Source organism: Perna viridis, chromosome 8 (genome assembly GCF_037379345.1).
Source record: "Perna viridis isolate PV_CMFRI_1.1 ecotype Kerala chromosome 8, ASM3737934v1, whole genome shotgun sequence".
NCBI classification, from domain to species: domain Eukaryota; kingdom Metazoa; phylum Mollusca; class Bivalvia; order Mytilida; family Mytilidae; genus Perna; species Perna viridis.
In genome coordinates, this window is record NC_142452.1 from 27,527,255 (window position 1) to 27,544,095 (window position 16,841).

At 31.7% G+C, this 16,841-nt stretch overlaps 1 protein-coding gene across 7 annotated transcripts in view; it reads left to right on the plus strand.

Moving 5' to 3' along the window:
- The window catches only part of LOC148610058 (LIM domain only protein 3-like), a 101,069-nt gene extending 85,333 nt beyond the window's left edge, over positions 1–15,736 (plus strand). For 6 of the 7 annotated variants that reach the window (XM_088542037.1, XM_088542041.1, XM_088542039.1 and 3 more), the window contains 3 exons: positions 8,540–8,759; positions 9,683–9,808; positions 11,370–15,736. In XM_088542037.1, coding sequence (XP_088398163.1) covers positions 8,540–8,759; positions 9,683–9,808; positions 11,370–11,559 — 536 coding nt within the window. In that variant the 3' untranslated portion in view covers positions 11,560–15,736. Of the gene's footprint in view, positions 1–5,643; positions 5,798–8,539; positions 8,760–9,682; positions 9,809–11,369 lie in introns of those variants that run through there. The other variant, XM_088542043.1, reaches the window with a different exon arrangement.
- The last annotated feature ends 1,105 nt before the right edge of the window (positions 15,737–16,841 follow it).

Here is a 16,841-nt window from a genome sequence, read left to right on the forward strand (position 1 = left end):
GTATGCCTCTGATTGTTGTACTTATTAATTTTCAGATTTATGAGGCGCAGGTGAGGCTCACTGCGGGATATTAAGTAAAAATATAAAGCCCACATAGTGATTTTATCAAAGGACAATAAGGAATATGAAGTTTGCATGCATAAGGTGTTCTGATTCAATAGCCGTAATTGGTTGGCAGGTGGTAAAATATGGGCAGGCATTATGAATTGGGTCAAACATTCTACATAATTGGCTTTGGTCTACTGTTCATTGAATGATATTGCTAAATTGTTCATTTCAAAAATAAACAATTCATCTTAAGGTCACAAAAAATACACTTACTTTATCATAGTTTTAGCACCTTTCAGATGAGAAGGAAATATTCTATAAAAGGGAAAAGAATGAAAATAGATGTGCCTGGAACTTTTCTAGAACCATTCACTTATCATTTTGGTGGATGTGTAAAGAAGATCATCAGCATATTTCAGTACTATCTGTCAATGTATCTTTTTAGTTTTACTTTCACTCACTATAGTTGAGTGATATGATTTCAAACAAATAAAACAAGTAAAATACTCCAACTGCAGTTTAGTGAATAGATGATGGTTTCCAGTCTGTATTTTGGTACATGCCATTTTGCACAGCATGGACAATATTAAGCCCAGCATCAGGTGTTTTAACTTTTAATTTTCTTCAGCAATAAGACTTTTCTGTTTATAAAGAAGATTATGGAACACTATATAGCAATAAAATGGCAATATTAGGAAGGGCGCTTTCAATAAGCTTTTCTATATACAGCTGTTATTTATAACTTAGATATAATGGCGCTGTGTAGAATGGCATGTCAACATCCGAGCTAGGTACATTTTTAAAGAAAAGCCCTTTTAAGATTAAGAAGCAATCTGGTCTAAGAAAGAGGAATTAAGATCTTCATAGTAGGATCTATGCTAGGATACAGAACAGCTTATGTGTGCTATGTATTTTGTCCACATATTTTTAGTTGGTCCTTTACAGAAGTTTTATGGTATCCATCCATCCTTCTATTTGCCCATATGTTGTACAGTAATTCAGAAATGCTTTGATGAATTTATATTAATTTTGGTACAATATAGGTCTTCATTGACAGTTGTTCTGTTTTACATTTTTCCTTATTTTTCATTTAAGATTTGAAGAACAAGATTGATTTTTTTTAAATTTAGGCCCTGATCAAAATGTTATGTTTTTTTTCCAACATTGAAATTATTTATTATATCAAAAACACAATCTTAAGATCTTCAAAGTTGTCCTTTATTTTTTTTAGTTCTTTTGCTACCTTGAACTTTTACAAATTATATAGTCTACTTTTCAAGAACACGACAGGTTCAGAAATTGTAACAGTAATGGAGGTGGACCTAAGGTAAGGGACACAACTTACAAATCACTGGAATGTATGTATTTAGCATTTTACATCAATTTCATGTGAGTATCGAAGTAATTTCATTCTGTATCAAAGAACAGCTTGAAAGGTTTTAGAGAAATTGAATATGATACAAACATATCACTGATTTCATGAGTTGTGTCTACCTACGTCTACCTCCTTAAAGTGTATAAACAACATCGATCCTGAAAATATACTTGAAATTAGACTAGAGAAGTGAACTGCAGCAAACAAACTCCAGATACTGACAGTGTATATTAGAACTTTCAAGGTGATAATCTTTGATTACAACTTGTTAAATACCAATACATACATGGCCCACTTATATACAGAGCTTACTCTAGCTTTTAGTCAGCAGCATTTAAGGTTTGGTTTTTTATATCCAAGGTTTAAAAAAAATAGGCATGACAGACAGATGGACGGATTTCAACTGACTGATGAAGGAATGTTTAGACCTGAGAATCATTATACCTTGACACCTAACTTTCCCCTTATAACTTGACTATCCTTACAGATCTCACACGATGGCTCCTTATGGGGATTATGTTAGTATGTCTGTTGGTAGATGGAGATAGCCATGCCCAGCCTTCGGGATACCTTACAAAGAATTCCGTCGGAATATGTCCTACTAGCGGCTGTGCCGCTCTGTTGATGCTCTGGTCTACTCCCAGACCCCATTCTATCTATTTGAGTTTACAGTGAGAAGAAATTATGGATGAGACATTATTTATATACAGTAGCAAAAGTGCCGAACAACTTGTATTTCCCACCTTATTGTTGATATAAATAATATTTACAATATAAAAAATCTCCAGTCAAAAGTGATAACAACTATAATTTAGAAAGTTGTGAAATGTAGTCTGTTATTGTGTCAAGATAATGATAAATATTGTTGACTTGTATTTTATAGTCATAACCATTAGTAAATATAAGGGAGATTTACTATAGATCTGATGGGAGCTAACCGTCAGGCTGATTTCACTGATTAATGTCCGAATGTGATAAATGACTCCTGATTTAATCATACCATTATATGCATAATTATCAACTAAAGAGGGGGTCTTTGTCAATGATCTGATAATATGAATTATAAATATATCACAGAAAAACACATTATTTACATTTTTATGGTGTCTATTTATATTTGTTAAGTTTCTTTCAATGTAATTGATGCACTTTTTTCCTGCAGTGAATATATTTCCCTTAAAATAAGTGAGTGAAAGTTTCGCTAGGCAGAAGGACTGGGTGTGGAAAATTATAGTGGGGTGGATTTGATTAAGAAGTTTTGAAAAGGGGATTCCAGGTTGTTATTTGCTCATTTGGCCCAAATGTTTTGTAAAACATAATGAAGATCTCTAACAATGGAAGGTGGGACCAACCCCAAGAACCTTACCCCTTCCCCCACCCCTACTAGATCTGCCTCTGATACACATTATGTTACTAAAAATTACTTCAGAATCCCCTTAGATCTGCCACCAAGTAAAGTGTTCAACACAAATTATCTTACATCAGAATCAGAGGGACTTCTGAGGATTCAAAGTTTTACTGTACAAAAAGTATGTTATTCAATTATGACCAAGAGAATTAACTTTTTTGTCGAGAGCTAATGATGCAGGTGATGGGTAGAACACACAACACCATTATCACTCAAAAAATCTTTAGTCTCAACAAGGATAAAAAAGATACAAATCCGAAATTTGAGACTGAAAATAAACTCCCATAGAATAAATTAGCTTTGATGTCAGATTTATTATGAAATTGTCATATTACATTTATTTGCTGATACAAGTCTATTCAAGAAGAAGGCAAGGGATGGGAGAGGTGTTTGAAAACTGAAAAAAAAGATAATTTTAGGATTTCCTTAAATAGATTTTCAAGAACTGATGTACCATATTATGTAACAATGAAAAGAAATATTGGAATGATCGAAAAGACATTGACCTGATCACAGTCTTCCTTGTATTAATAAGTCAGAGACCAGAGCATTTGGTCAGATGAAAAATGATACTGATGGATAATATTGTTAGTTGTTGTGTATGCAATTTTAAAAAACTTTTCAAATCTTTTTAGCTCACCTGGTCGAAGGCCATGTTAGCTATTGCCATCACTTAGCGTACGTTGTCTGTCATCGTCAGTCGTGGTTAACAATTTTTCAAAAATCTTCTCATCTGACACTACTCGACCAATTGATACCAAACGTGGTATGAATGTTCCTTGGGATATTGTGCATAGAACTGATGTGGGGATTTTTGATCTGTGGAAAAGCATGGCCGCCATTACTAAAAATAGAACATAGGGGTCAGACAGTAGTTTTTCGCATATATCTCCAAAACTGTTAGGTTAAGCCAAATTCTGACAGGGGTAACATTGTTCAACACAATGAGATCTATCTGTGGTCAAATTTTCATTTTAATCTGTTAAGCCATGTTGGAGTTACTGCCCTTTTTCAACGTTTTTTTGCTATTTTTAATTGTATTCTTTCAAAAATCTTCTCCTCTGACACTACTTGACCAATTGAAACCAATTGGCCGCCATTACTAAAAATAGAACATAGGGGTCAGACAGTAGTTTTTCACATATATCTCCAAAACCGTTAGGTTTAGCAAAATTTTGACAGTGTTAAAATGTTCAGCATGATGACATCTATCTGTGGTCAGATTGTCATTTTAGTCTGTTCAGCCGTGTTGGAGTTATTGACCTTTTTCAACATTTTTTTGCTACTTTTAATGTTATTTCCTTAAAAAATCTTTTAAAAAATTGACACTACTTGACGAATTGGAACCAAACTTGGTATGAATGTTTCATGGGGTATTGTGCATATAACTGATGTGGGGATTTTTGTTCCATCGAAATACGTGGCCGCCGTTACTAAAAATAGAACAAAGTAGTTAGACAGTAGTTTTTCACACGTCTCCAAAACAGTTAGATTTAGCAAAATTATTTGTAAAGCTGAAGTGACCCTTATTACCTTATTATAAGGCCTTCAAAAGTCTTCAGGGATCAAAGTTGTCAGGTGACTCCTTGTAAGAGTTATTGCCCTTGAAAGATGATTTTTTACAGTTTTCAGCCAATATCTTGAAAACTATAATAGGTAGAAAGAAACTTTCTATCGCTGAAATGATCCTTTTGATAGTCCTACCAAAGTCTTCTTGAGTCAAAATTATTGGACAACTCCTTGTTAAATTTATTGCCTTTGAAAGACAAACTTTAACAAGGTGAGTGATTCAGGCTCTTGTGATCCTCTTGTTTATATGGAGCAGGGGTTGCATTGCTTAGTACAGCAGATTCTGCTGAAGCAATACAGTTAATTTTTGTTGATATGTCATGCAGTACCTAAAATTTAAAAAAAAATAATAAAAAACAGGGTATTTAACTTGGTAACTAATTTTAACAAGTTCCAACATAAATGTTCATTACCCGTGCTGCACCAATCAAGATTTAGAGAGAGGAATATACACTTAATTTCCAGAGGGTAGAGTTTTCCCTTTCATTGAAAGAATATTTTTTTGGTATTTAGCTGGGATTTACTACACTGCACTCTTGTGCACATCACAGTTATTATTTTGGATAAGTACAAATGTACTAATATCTGAACAAATGTACATGAAGGAAGGTGGTTCACGGTATTTTGTTCGGACATCTGATAGATAATGTACTTTCATCTGAGCAGCCATAAGGCAAGTCTATGTCCAGTAATATTGTCTTAATTCCAGGGGAATGCCAATTTTAATATTCATTTACATGAAATTTGATATAGTTTAATACAAAAATGAATAAAATAGACAAAAAACACATGTCTGCCTTCAGGTACTTGGTTCCTGTGCTCCCATTTTTTTAATCTTTGATCCATTTCTCTCATTATTTCAGTATGTATCAAGTATATGTTACAAGTGCACATGTAAATAGCAATGCCTGTTGTAACTCCAAGCAATTATCCACAGAAGGGGCTTATAGTTAAAATGCATTAATGAATTTTCCAACTGTGGCAGGTGAATGTGTGTTGTTAAAAATCCATTTATTAGTTCTAAAAGCCAAATTGAGTACAAAATAATGTGAGAAATTTGACATGCATGTTAAAGCCGATTAAATATGATTTAGTGAAAACATCTTCATTATCTAAGTACAGTTAACTTACGACACCTGGCACAAACAAACTACATTTTCATATTTCATTTCTGGTTTATTAATTACAAGGTTTTCTAGTACTCCTCCCAGCCGAATCACTTCACACTAAAAACATTAGCCATATGCACTCTGTACAAACAGTTCCATTAAGCTTATGACATTTTTGGGGCATTAATTTGCCTGTAAATGATAAATAGGGATTAAATTAGGTATAATTACATAGTTATAATGAGGATGTGTTTTCTCTAAATTTTCTCTGGATGTTGGTGGAAACAGGTTAGTTTATTTTATTTAATCAAGCAGATGTAGGTTTTTTTTACTATTGTCTTGTTAGGGAATTGTCAGGGATATTTGTGGAATGGCAGGCTGTGTCTTTAGGCAATATACATTTATGTTTGATAATGGGGGGAGAGCAATTTTTGTCCCCTGCCTCAACATCACAGGTGGACATATTAATAGTCTGCTATTGTTTCTGCAACTTTCCAGATACATTGTGAACACTATATTGAATCCTCTATTGCATTTTGCTGAAATTTTGTAGCGTGGCATGGGACCATATGTACTTGATGATTTTTCATATTACTGAAATCGTGCACTTCCACTTTTCAACACTTCAAAATAATTATCCTGTAAATCTGTCTCTAGATCTCTTGCGATTCATACACCAATATTCCTATGATTCCCACACCAAGTCCCTATGTGATTCCAATATCATTTTTGTTAAAGTTTCCCACACCAGTTCTCCCAAATCTCATATGATTCCCACTTTAGTGCTCCTTTTGATTCCCTCACAATTTCTCCTTGGATTCCCAAACAAATTCTCAGAAGATTCCCACTTAAGTTCTCCTTTTGAGTCTTACACTAACTTTTCAATTCTTCTCACTGTAGTTTCCCTACAGTTCACACATTATGGTCCTAAATGATTCTAGTATTTGATCATATTTCTGTTTATTCCTATTGAAAGATATAAAGTCACACAATTATCAAGATTGTTTTAGCTGTTTGCCATGTCAAGGGCATAACAATTTATAAATGAAAGTGTAGGCACCAAGCAGCAATGGGACTGATGACCACTATAAGGACCCCACCCCCACCCCCAGCAAGTTCATACTTTAGCTATCGTACGGGGTCTAAAAACAGCAATAACACCAACCAACAACAGATTTAAGCATTCTGAAAAGCCAAAAGATGGCTGCTTCATCTTCATATTGACTCTGACTTTAGGGAACTTTTAAATCCCCTGATTTTAGACTAATCAAAAATTTCCAAAGAAAATTCATATTAAAGCCAGGATACAGAATATTTTGAATATGCATCAACAATTGTTGAACTTCATTTTTGTTGAGACTCATGTACTTGAAATACATGTTCACCTAAGTATCATGCAAGGGTTATGATATGTCTTTATATTAGGCAAATTTCAAAATTTCTTTAATTTATCCAGTATTTCCCATTATAGTGATATGAGAATATTTTTAAGTATGACAGGATTGAGTTAGGAAAGTTGAGAAAAAAAATAGACTGTTTATATAAAGTTATCAGTAGTAAAATGATCCCATGCAAAATGTTTTAAGTACCAGTCTTCATAAAACTCAGACACTGTCTATAGTAAAGTAATTCATGCTGAAGAAAAAACCACCTAAGATGTCTATTTACATATGCTACACTTTCACATACTGCATTCAGATCTGCACACTTTTTGAAAATCATTCATCTCCCACTGAAATCAACCAAATCAAACCAAACCATAACAATAGCTCTTGCAGAGTGGCAGTTTCATGTACAATATAATTTTTATCTCGAAGGTGCTACAACCAAATGAAAAACTGACACTTGATCAGTAACTGTTTCTGAACAGGGGTTGACATGGATTAATTACATGATTTTTAGAAAGACTGTCACTTAAGTATCAGTCTTTCTAAGAATCATGCAAACTGTAAAATGTGATACATCTCAAAAAAGTATACATATTTCATTTGTATTATAAAGTTGCCCTATAGGTCTATATGATGAAATGTATAATTAATTCATTCTAATTTGTCTGCTCTTAAGAGATACTCCACATGGAAATGCAATAGTTTCTATTTTATTTTAGTGATATTTACAGAGTTATCTTCCTTAATTATGAATTCTTCAGTACATTCTTTATAATTTTTATCTCCTTTGAACAAGGGTTTTATGAAAAGCTACATGTTACTTTCTGTTCACTATGATGTTTTAATCAAAATATCCAAAATAAAAATATGTAGGCTTTCCAACCATGAATCACATTTTGCATGATTCTTATGTGTAGTGCTATTAAATAAGAATTAAACTGAACTGTTATGATTACTGTAGTTACTTTCCATAACTTATACCTTTTTTTCATTAAATGAATGATTTATTGTGAAATTTTATAAATATCAAGTGGGACAATTCCTTCATGACTACTGCCCTTTGCATTTATTGGTTTGACTACTTTAATGCATTAACTTAATTAGCAAATCTATTTCAAAACTTTCAAAAGTTGTGAAAAATTGAATAAGGGATGTACGTGACCCTTTACACATACTTCAGTTGTTTAAAATTCCTAACAAAGCTATGATTCCCACATTCAAGATTTTCTTTCAAGAATTACTAACAGTTCCAGAATCACCTGTGGTAGAATTTATTTATAATTGCTATAGTGCATACAATGATGATATTCATGGAAAAGAGTTCAGGTCTTCCTTAGACAAAAGAAAGTTCATCATGTAATGCTCATCCTATCAAGGGAAGAGCAAATTTATCTCATGAAATTGTCATTGTTTGTGCTGTAAAAGCTTTGCCAATTGTTGTAGTTGTGTTATCAGTGATATATTAAGGAAGTCACTGTAAAGAAACAAATTAGATGAAAAAAATTTTAATTAAGTTCATGAATTATATTCATATTCTGATCATTGTTATTCATTCAGTGGTCTTAAAACAAGTCACAAACATGTGTAAAAAATATGTTAAAATATCGCATGAAATGACATGGTTTTTTTTTTCTTTTTTCAGGTCAAATGCAGATATCACAGGAAGCGTCCAACCTGATATCTAAACAGGAATGTACAGGCTGTAAGAAAGAGATCACAGAACGGTACATGTTAAAGGCCATGGACCAATACTGGCATGAGGACTGTCTCAAATGCTCATGTTGTGATTGTCGTCTTGGAGAAGTTGGGTCTACATTGTTTGCCAAGGCTAACCTGTTGTTATGTAGGAGAGATTATTTAAGGTGAGATTTTATTTTTTACTTATCAGGAGATTATGACTGCTATTTTGTAGATAAACTTTCATTTAAGTGGAGATTTTTCTTCCTATTTATGTGCAGATTTATCCTTCATTATGAGATGACTTTTTTTTAATTACCGGGTTCACACAATTTTTAAGTATGTAATGGTATTCAAATGTCAAGTTGTTTTAAAAATTGTTGGAATGCAGCACTATTTCAACTTTACTTTCATAATCTGAACACCATAAACCATTAAGTGGGAGGATTGACATTCCATATAGTGGGTAATTAATTTGGTGTATTTTAGTGTTCTGTCTAAAAGCGCCAAAGTAAATCCCAGGAAATACTTACTCCAGCTTTAATACTTAGTACACCACTTAGCATCCACCCATATTAGAATCAACAATTTTTTGCCTCATATTGTCAAATTTTAAACCTGCCAAAATAACCTGCTATACAGGATATGTGCTTAATATGCAGCTGTTTATTGTATGTAGAATGATGTCTTGGAGTAGTTAAGGCCATGTTTCATCGAGGCTGATTCATGTTCCAGACCAGATTTTAAATATACCCCCATATGATGTTAATATTGATTCTCGGTTGTTAATTAAGGTATGTCAGAGCTGGTAGCGACTATTCTGACTTTTTTGATGTACATTTTTTTTTTGCTTGATACGCAAGATTTTAGACCAAGCATATAAAAAATATGTCTCATTCACTTACTAAAAATGTTTTATTTCTAATATCTAGTTGATCTCATTGAGAAATATTCTGTTTCTGTCGATATAAGGTTTCTAACATATATTCACTTGACAGTGACAAGCTGCCTATCTAAGTACCCCCCCCCCCCCCTCCCCCTCCCCCAAAAAAAAAAAATAAATAAATAAATAAAATTCTGTTTTACTTTAAAACCATTTATACTGCAGGTTATTTGGTACAACAGGTTACTGTGCAGCATGCAGTAAAATGATTCCAGCCTTTGAGATGGTAATGAGAGCTAAAAGTAACGTCTATCATTTGGAATGCTTTGCCTGTCAACAGTGCAATCATAGGTAAAGACTGATGTGAACTTACAATAATTTACAAGATCTACGCAAAGATTTTCTCTAGTTATGTAATTTATAAATTCATATTTAATTTCATAAGCAGTTAACAGTACTTATCTGTGTGCATGTGAATTAAACCTGACTTGGTTCATGAAGTTTGCATATTTCACAAGTCAATTATTGTTTTCAAATGCTGATGTGAGTTGTACAATTTATATTTTCCCAAAGGAAAACAGTTTACTCTCTTTAAATTATTTCAGTATTGCATATTTGTTTGTTTTTTTTATTTTTTTTTGTTTTTTTTTTTATTTTGGATGATGCCAAAAATCTGGAATGATTACCATACTTTTGCAATGGTTATTTGATTGTAGTGGAAATTCATTTGCAGATAATGTATAATCAGGGCAATATTTCTTATATGTCCATTTTTAGAGACATGGGACATCCCATTTTTACAGAGACATGGGACGTCCCATTTTTACATCTGTCCTTCATACTTTGGATATATTAACTCAAGAATTTTTTTGGGCAATTTTCATAAAACTGATATACTGTATATTTCTATTGTCCTTAATTAAGTCCTTTTTAGGTTTATGAATTGACTTCAAGAATGGATTTCCATTTCTTGCTCACAACAGGATTTTTGTCACTTTTCTATTGGAATCATACCCAAAGTTCAATCTGTCTCCTCTCCAGTTGGAGTAAGGGTGTTTTTTTTTCATATAGGCAATAATAAAAAAGGGAATTTTCTATTTTGGGACACAAACTCAAAAATGCTGTCATAAGTTTCCAATTTTAACTTTCCATTAACATGAGATCTCTGAATTTTTGCGAATTTCCAACTTTACTTTTTTAGTTCTTGACTTCAGCATAAAAAAGGGGGTTAAATTTCCAAGATTTCAGACGATAACTTTATACCTACTTACATCTGCATTTATTTTTGTAAGTGGTTTTTAATTTGCTAATTCTTGAGCAAAAAAAAGATCATTACATCAGTCTGTTGCAATTGGAGTGATATGGAATGAGAGTTAATACATGTACACTCTAGTCAAGCAAGTTACCCTTACTTATTAACCTGTGGAAGAGCAAATACGGGAGATTTTCCCTCATTGACACTGTCTCATATGGGAGATTTCATGTAAAAGAAAATTTTGTTTATGTAAGAACTCAATTGTTTAGTATTTTTCACAGAAGATGTTCCATTAGTAATAATAACCAGAAGTATCCCACAATTTGTTTACATTTTTATGTAGGAGATTCTTTATTTTTCAATGATTTTTTAAGAGTCCCCCTCCCTAATGTGGGAGGGTTAACAGGTATGAAGTTACTTAAGCTTAAGGTACCTTACAATAGACAAGGAGATTTTTATTTCGATTTAAACACCTGTGGAAGGATAAGAAAATTTAGATCTTCTTCTCTGTTGACATTAATCAAAGAACGACCAAATGTATCTCCTGAACATTATTATTGTATGTGCTGTAATTATACCTGTAATTCTCTTGAACATTATTATTGTATGTGGTTTAATTGTACCTGTAATCAATAATTACTTTTATTTCTCTTCCAGGTTCTGTGTCGGAGACAAGTTTTACCTTTGTGATAACAAAATTCTCTGTGAATATGACTATGAAGAGAGAATGGTTTTTGCTAACATGCCATTCAATTATAATGCATTAACACAGATCAAAAGACAGACTCAGAGTTTAAGTGACGATTTATCGAGCGGTTACGGCAGTCCAAGCCCTAGCTCATTGTAGTTGGCCATTTTTGTTAACTGGATATACAGATTGTTCAAGACTTTTTTTTTATTTTAGTCATTTCTGTTTTGAGATTGAATATTTTTAATGATAGAGGTGGACATACCTGTATGTTACTTAGATCATTTTTTGTCAAACATCAAACATCTTCAGTAAAAATAGCATTTGCCTATACTAATGTTATTTCGAATATTTGTACAGTGAACATATCTTTCTTAGGCATTATTCAAAGTTGATGTGTGAATGTTTGAATGAGTAAATTATGTATGTATCTTTGAACTTTAAAACACTGGACTCTTTTATTTTTTGTTTGAATGAATGAATGAGTTAAGTTCATGGCAAAAGTATAATATGTCATAAAATATAGAATTTAATGTGGTAAAAGTTGATTGTCCGTCTTTAAACCTTGGCATAAGATTTTTGCTGTTCAGCTATTTGGAAAAATAAAAAACAAGCAAGAGTCAGCAATATTTACTTCATGAAATCAATTTTTCATCAGTTTTGACTTTTGTTTACTGATTTATATAGATATTGCTAAATTAAGTCCTGTCAAGTATGAATGAAGCCAGTAAAGTAATATAATTTGATAGAATCAAGTTTTTCTTTTATTGTACAACCAGTCTGGGTTAGGCATGAACTTTTGATGTAAGTTTTTATAGACTTTACAACCATTGATACTATAACTCATAAAATAATTAAATGGAAATCATGTAAAAGTTCCATGAAGTCTTAAGTTAAAGTTTTTGTAAGAATCAGGCAAAATGGAAAATGTCTGACACATGCATGTCAAAAATCCACTGATCTGACAATATCATTTTACTCAAGAAGTCTTCTCTATTTTAAATGGTCGCTATTTTATCTCTCCATTACTTAATATGTTAGAAAATTTTTCACAAGAATGTTAGAAAATAGAGATTTTAGACAGATTTATTTGTCCCTGAATTTTGCTATGCATTTGAATAAGTTTTAACTCATTTTAACAAAGTTATATGGAAAATAATGTCTTTTTTCCTAGATTCTGATTTTTAATAGTCATATAATTCTGTCAAAGCAGTGGAATATTTCATACTATATTTCACCCACTGCCAGTGGTCCTTTTCACAAAAAAATCGTAACTGTAAAATTAGTCATAAGTTGTGACGTCACAATACTTTGATTTATTATGACGTCATAACTTCTGACTAAGTATACACTTACAATTTTTTTGTGAAAAGAACCACTGATTCTTACAGACTGACAATATCCATCTATTGCATATCCTCATGCCTAAATGAGGTATGACCATGTCCAAGAAGGTTTTATATTTCATTCCAAATTCCATGCTGAATGCAGTTAGATTGTAACTAAGACTGACCATCAATTTGTTCATATTTCAGATCAACTATTGCCTCATGAAATCTATAAGGGAATGTATATAAATGTCATGGTAGTTTTTTGTAAATATTAAAAACAAATATAGTCCATGTGTTGACTCCCACCTGTTTCCACAGGAAGAATACCACACCTGAACATGAACACTTTAGTGCACAGTATTGTGTCATATGTGAACACTTTAGTGTAAAGTATTGTATTATACATGAACACTTTCATGTAAGGTATTGTATCATAAGTGAACACTTTAGTGTAAGGTATTGTATCGTAAGTGAACACTTTAGTGTAAGGTATTGTATCGTAAGTGAACACTTGAGTGTAAGGTTTTGTTTCATGAATATAGTCATGTGTGGTATCTTTCCTTATGTTTGTAGATTATTATGTCATAATTCATAAATGATATAACAAGACCTTTTGAACATAAAATTTAATTACGTAATTACATTCACAGGTATATACCATAAATTTGGTAAATTTGTTTTTTTTTTTTTGTGGGAAGGGGAAGGGTTTAGTTTAATTTGAAATTAAAAATGGAATTTGAATTGCTGATAAAGTTTGGACAGAAAACTAAAGGTGAAGAGAAATCAAATGATGACATTAAATTTGGGGTGTTAATTTGAAAAAAGATGAAGTATGTATATGCAAAATAAGATAATTAACATAGGGTGAGACTCCCACAAAATCAATGAAAATGAAAAGAAATTTCTAAGACTTGTTGGAGGTTTTTAGTTAAAACTGTGTGCTATATTTTCTTTTAAAAAAATCAAAATAATTATTTTTTTACATTAAAAAATGCATTTACGAAAATTCTCTCACTTGAGACAGTGTCAGTGGGCATGAACTGCTCCACAGGTTAACAGGTATGAAGTGATGGATATATATGAAACTTGTAATCTATTTTTCATTTTGGTTTAATTGGCATCTTATTTGAGGACTGGATATAAACATGCCAAAAACAATTATATACCAATTATAAAAGAAAAATACCCTGAGAGAAAGAAATTTTACTTCCACAAATATTTTCCTATATATGACACTTGTCATAATTTTTAGTCTGGTAATGTAAATAGACAAATATTGTATGAAAGACCCTTTGTTTTATCATTGTATGTATATGATGAAACCTGTCCAAACAGAACCCTGTATAATCTGTACACCTGTCTAAAGTGAACACATTTGAAGTCCCTTTACACCAAAACCTTTGTAAAACAAACACCTTTCTAAATGGAACAAATATTAAAGTTTGAAAGGGTTTGGTTTAGTCAGGTTCCACTGTAAATACATTTTATAATGAAAAGATCTATAAATAGGAAATGCAGCTTTTGAATTGAAATCCAAAAAAAAAGTTTTGTTACTTTGTTTTTCATACTTTTAGTGCTTGAACAATTATTTATAAATATCTTTATTTATGTATCATTCTTCTTTGGAAAGATGTCCAAAGTTAATTATGAATTATGGAAAGTGTGTTTATGTTTATACAACATTCCAGATTATTAATGTATGTTTTGTTTTTATATTTATCCTTTTAAATGACTAGTCATTTAGGTTTTAGAAGTGTTTCATGTTCCCTCTCACCATTTTATCAAGTCAATAATTCCTCATTCTACCCCTACCAAAATGTAACCATGGTTGATAATGGTTTCCTTTGCTCATCATTGATAACCATGGTTAAACCATGGTCGGAAATGCTTTGCACCATGGTCAACCATGGTCAATAACTAGTAGTTTATCTGGTAATAGAAAAAGTTTAATATTATAATTATTTAAACAACTCTTTGTTCTGAGTAATTAGACAAAGTGTAAACAGTTATGGTATCTTTTTCTTAGAAATGATTTGATAATATCTTTTCTTGTTAATGAGCTTTAATGGTGTAAAATATGAAAACTATATTTTTACCGTTGTAAATGTTTTTCAAATCTTTTAATTTTATTTTTAATTATCTTAACTGGAAGAATATGCATGTCAAAATACATTCTACTCCAAAAAAAATTGTGGGGTTAAAAATGTGTGGGACCTCCAGTTTTTACTGGTAAATCCTTTCATTTGTTTTAAGGAGGTAGACCTAGGGTAAGGGACACAACTCTTACACATCATTGGAATGTTTGTAGTCAGCATTTTACATCAATGTCATGTAAGCATCAAAGTAACTTGGATTGATTTCATTCTGTTTCAAATGAAAGCTTGAAAGGCTTTGGTGAAATTGAATATGATACAAACAAATCATTGATTTCAAGAGTTATGTCCCTTACCCTAGGTCTACCTCCTTAAACGGTTCAAGATATTTGCTTTGGTACAAAATGCAATATTTTATTGAATATGCTTTATCCAGACTTCATTTTAAAATCTCGGTGAACTTAAAATCCAATTTAATCCCATTCTTTATAAATGTATATCCTGGGCCTGGTTTCAATAAAAATAAGTCTCAAATTAAGAATTTTATCATTTCTATGTTCAATTCAAATTTCAACCAACTATTTTGTTTGAAATCAAATATTTTTAGAAAACTCAGACATTTGAGGAAATTTTCAATTGAAGATTTTTATGAAACCCAGGCAAGATCCTTATATCCAGGTTCACTCCATATATCACCCATTAAAATGTCAGGGCTATAAATATGAATTAATGTTCCACTTCCTTGGAAACATTGTAACCAAGCAGCATTATACAATTAGTCACTAATGAAGCTAGTCCTTTATTGTACATATTTTCATGTTGATTTTTTTCTGATGTATATATATTGAGCCCATCAGGTGATTATCTTATCTAGTCCTTCTTTGTTGAATAAAACAAATTAACATTGTATAATTGTTGTTTTCTCATTTAAAAGAAAAACACAATGGCAGAAATAGTCATATTGATATGTTGAAAAATATTCATGAGGCCACTGTTCTGACTATGAACCTGAAAGTTGAAACAAGTGTACATGTACAACATCCAGGATTGCTGTTTCTACAAAAGTCTACCTAAAACACTGTTGTCCATTTGTCCATCCCTTCACAGAATTTTCAATATCTACAAAAGTAATTAATATAGTTAACTTTACAGGATATAGTTGGTCTTACCTTGTTTAAAGGACAATCCTTAGGCAGTATAACTGTACAATTGACAAGAAGATTCAAACTTTCTATTTTATTAATTTATATATTACAACGCCCTTTGACATGATATGACCTTGTAAATTGTCTATGGTAACTACTCCAGTAGCAGCCTTTTTTAAGAATCATGCAAATTCTGTAAAAGAAAGGCTACATATTTTTATTTTTGTTAATAAGTTGCTTTATAGGTCTATATGATGAAATGTATAATTATTCATTCTAATCTGTCTGCTCTTAGGAGATAACCCATATTGAAAATCCAACAGTTTCTATTGTATTTTAAGGTCATTTACAGAGTTATCTCCATTAATTTTGAATTCCACAGTGCATTCTATATAATGTTTATCTCCTATGAACAAGGGTTATATGAAAAGCCACATGCTACTTTCGGTTTACTATGACATTTTGAACAAAATATCAAAAATAAAAAAATGTAGGCCCACATTTTGCATGATTCTTAGCTGGAGTATTACCTAAAAAAAACATTTCACCAAGTTATAGTACTATTCGTTTAAACAAGGAAAGACTTACTTAATTCCATGAGGTTAACTCGCTGTAAAGGGATGTATCAAGGAAGTATGGTTCCTGTAGAAGCCCTTTATTTGTAGTATACATGACGATACTTCCTCATGAAGGGCATATATTGGTTGTATACTGTTGACTGTTATTTCTCATTTTTTTCTAAGTGGGGCTAAAAACTTACTACCGGTATTGAGTGTGAGTCTTCCTCAGAGCAGAATACTCGACGATGACTTGATCGAGTTAAATACATCTAATTTCCTGTATGTTGTAACTTTTTCTTAAAAAGACTTTCG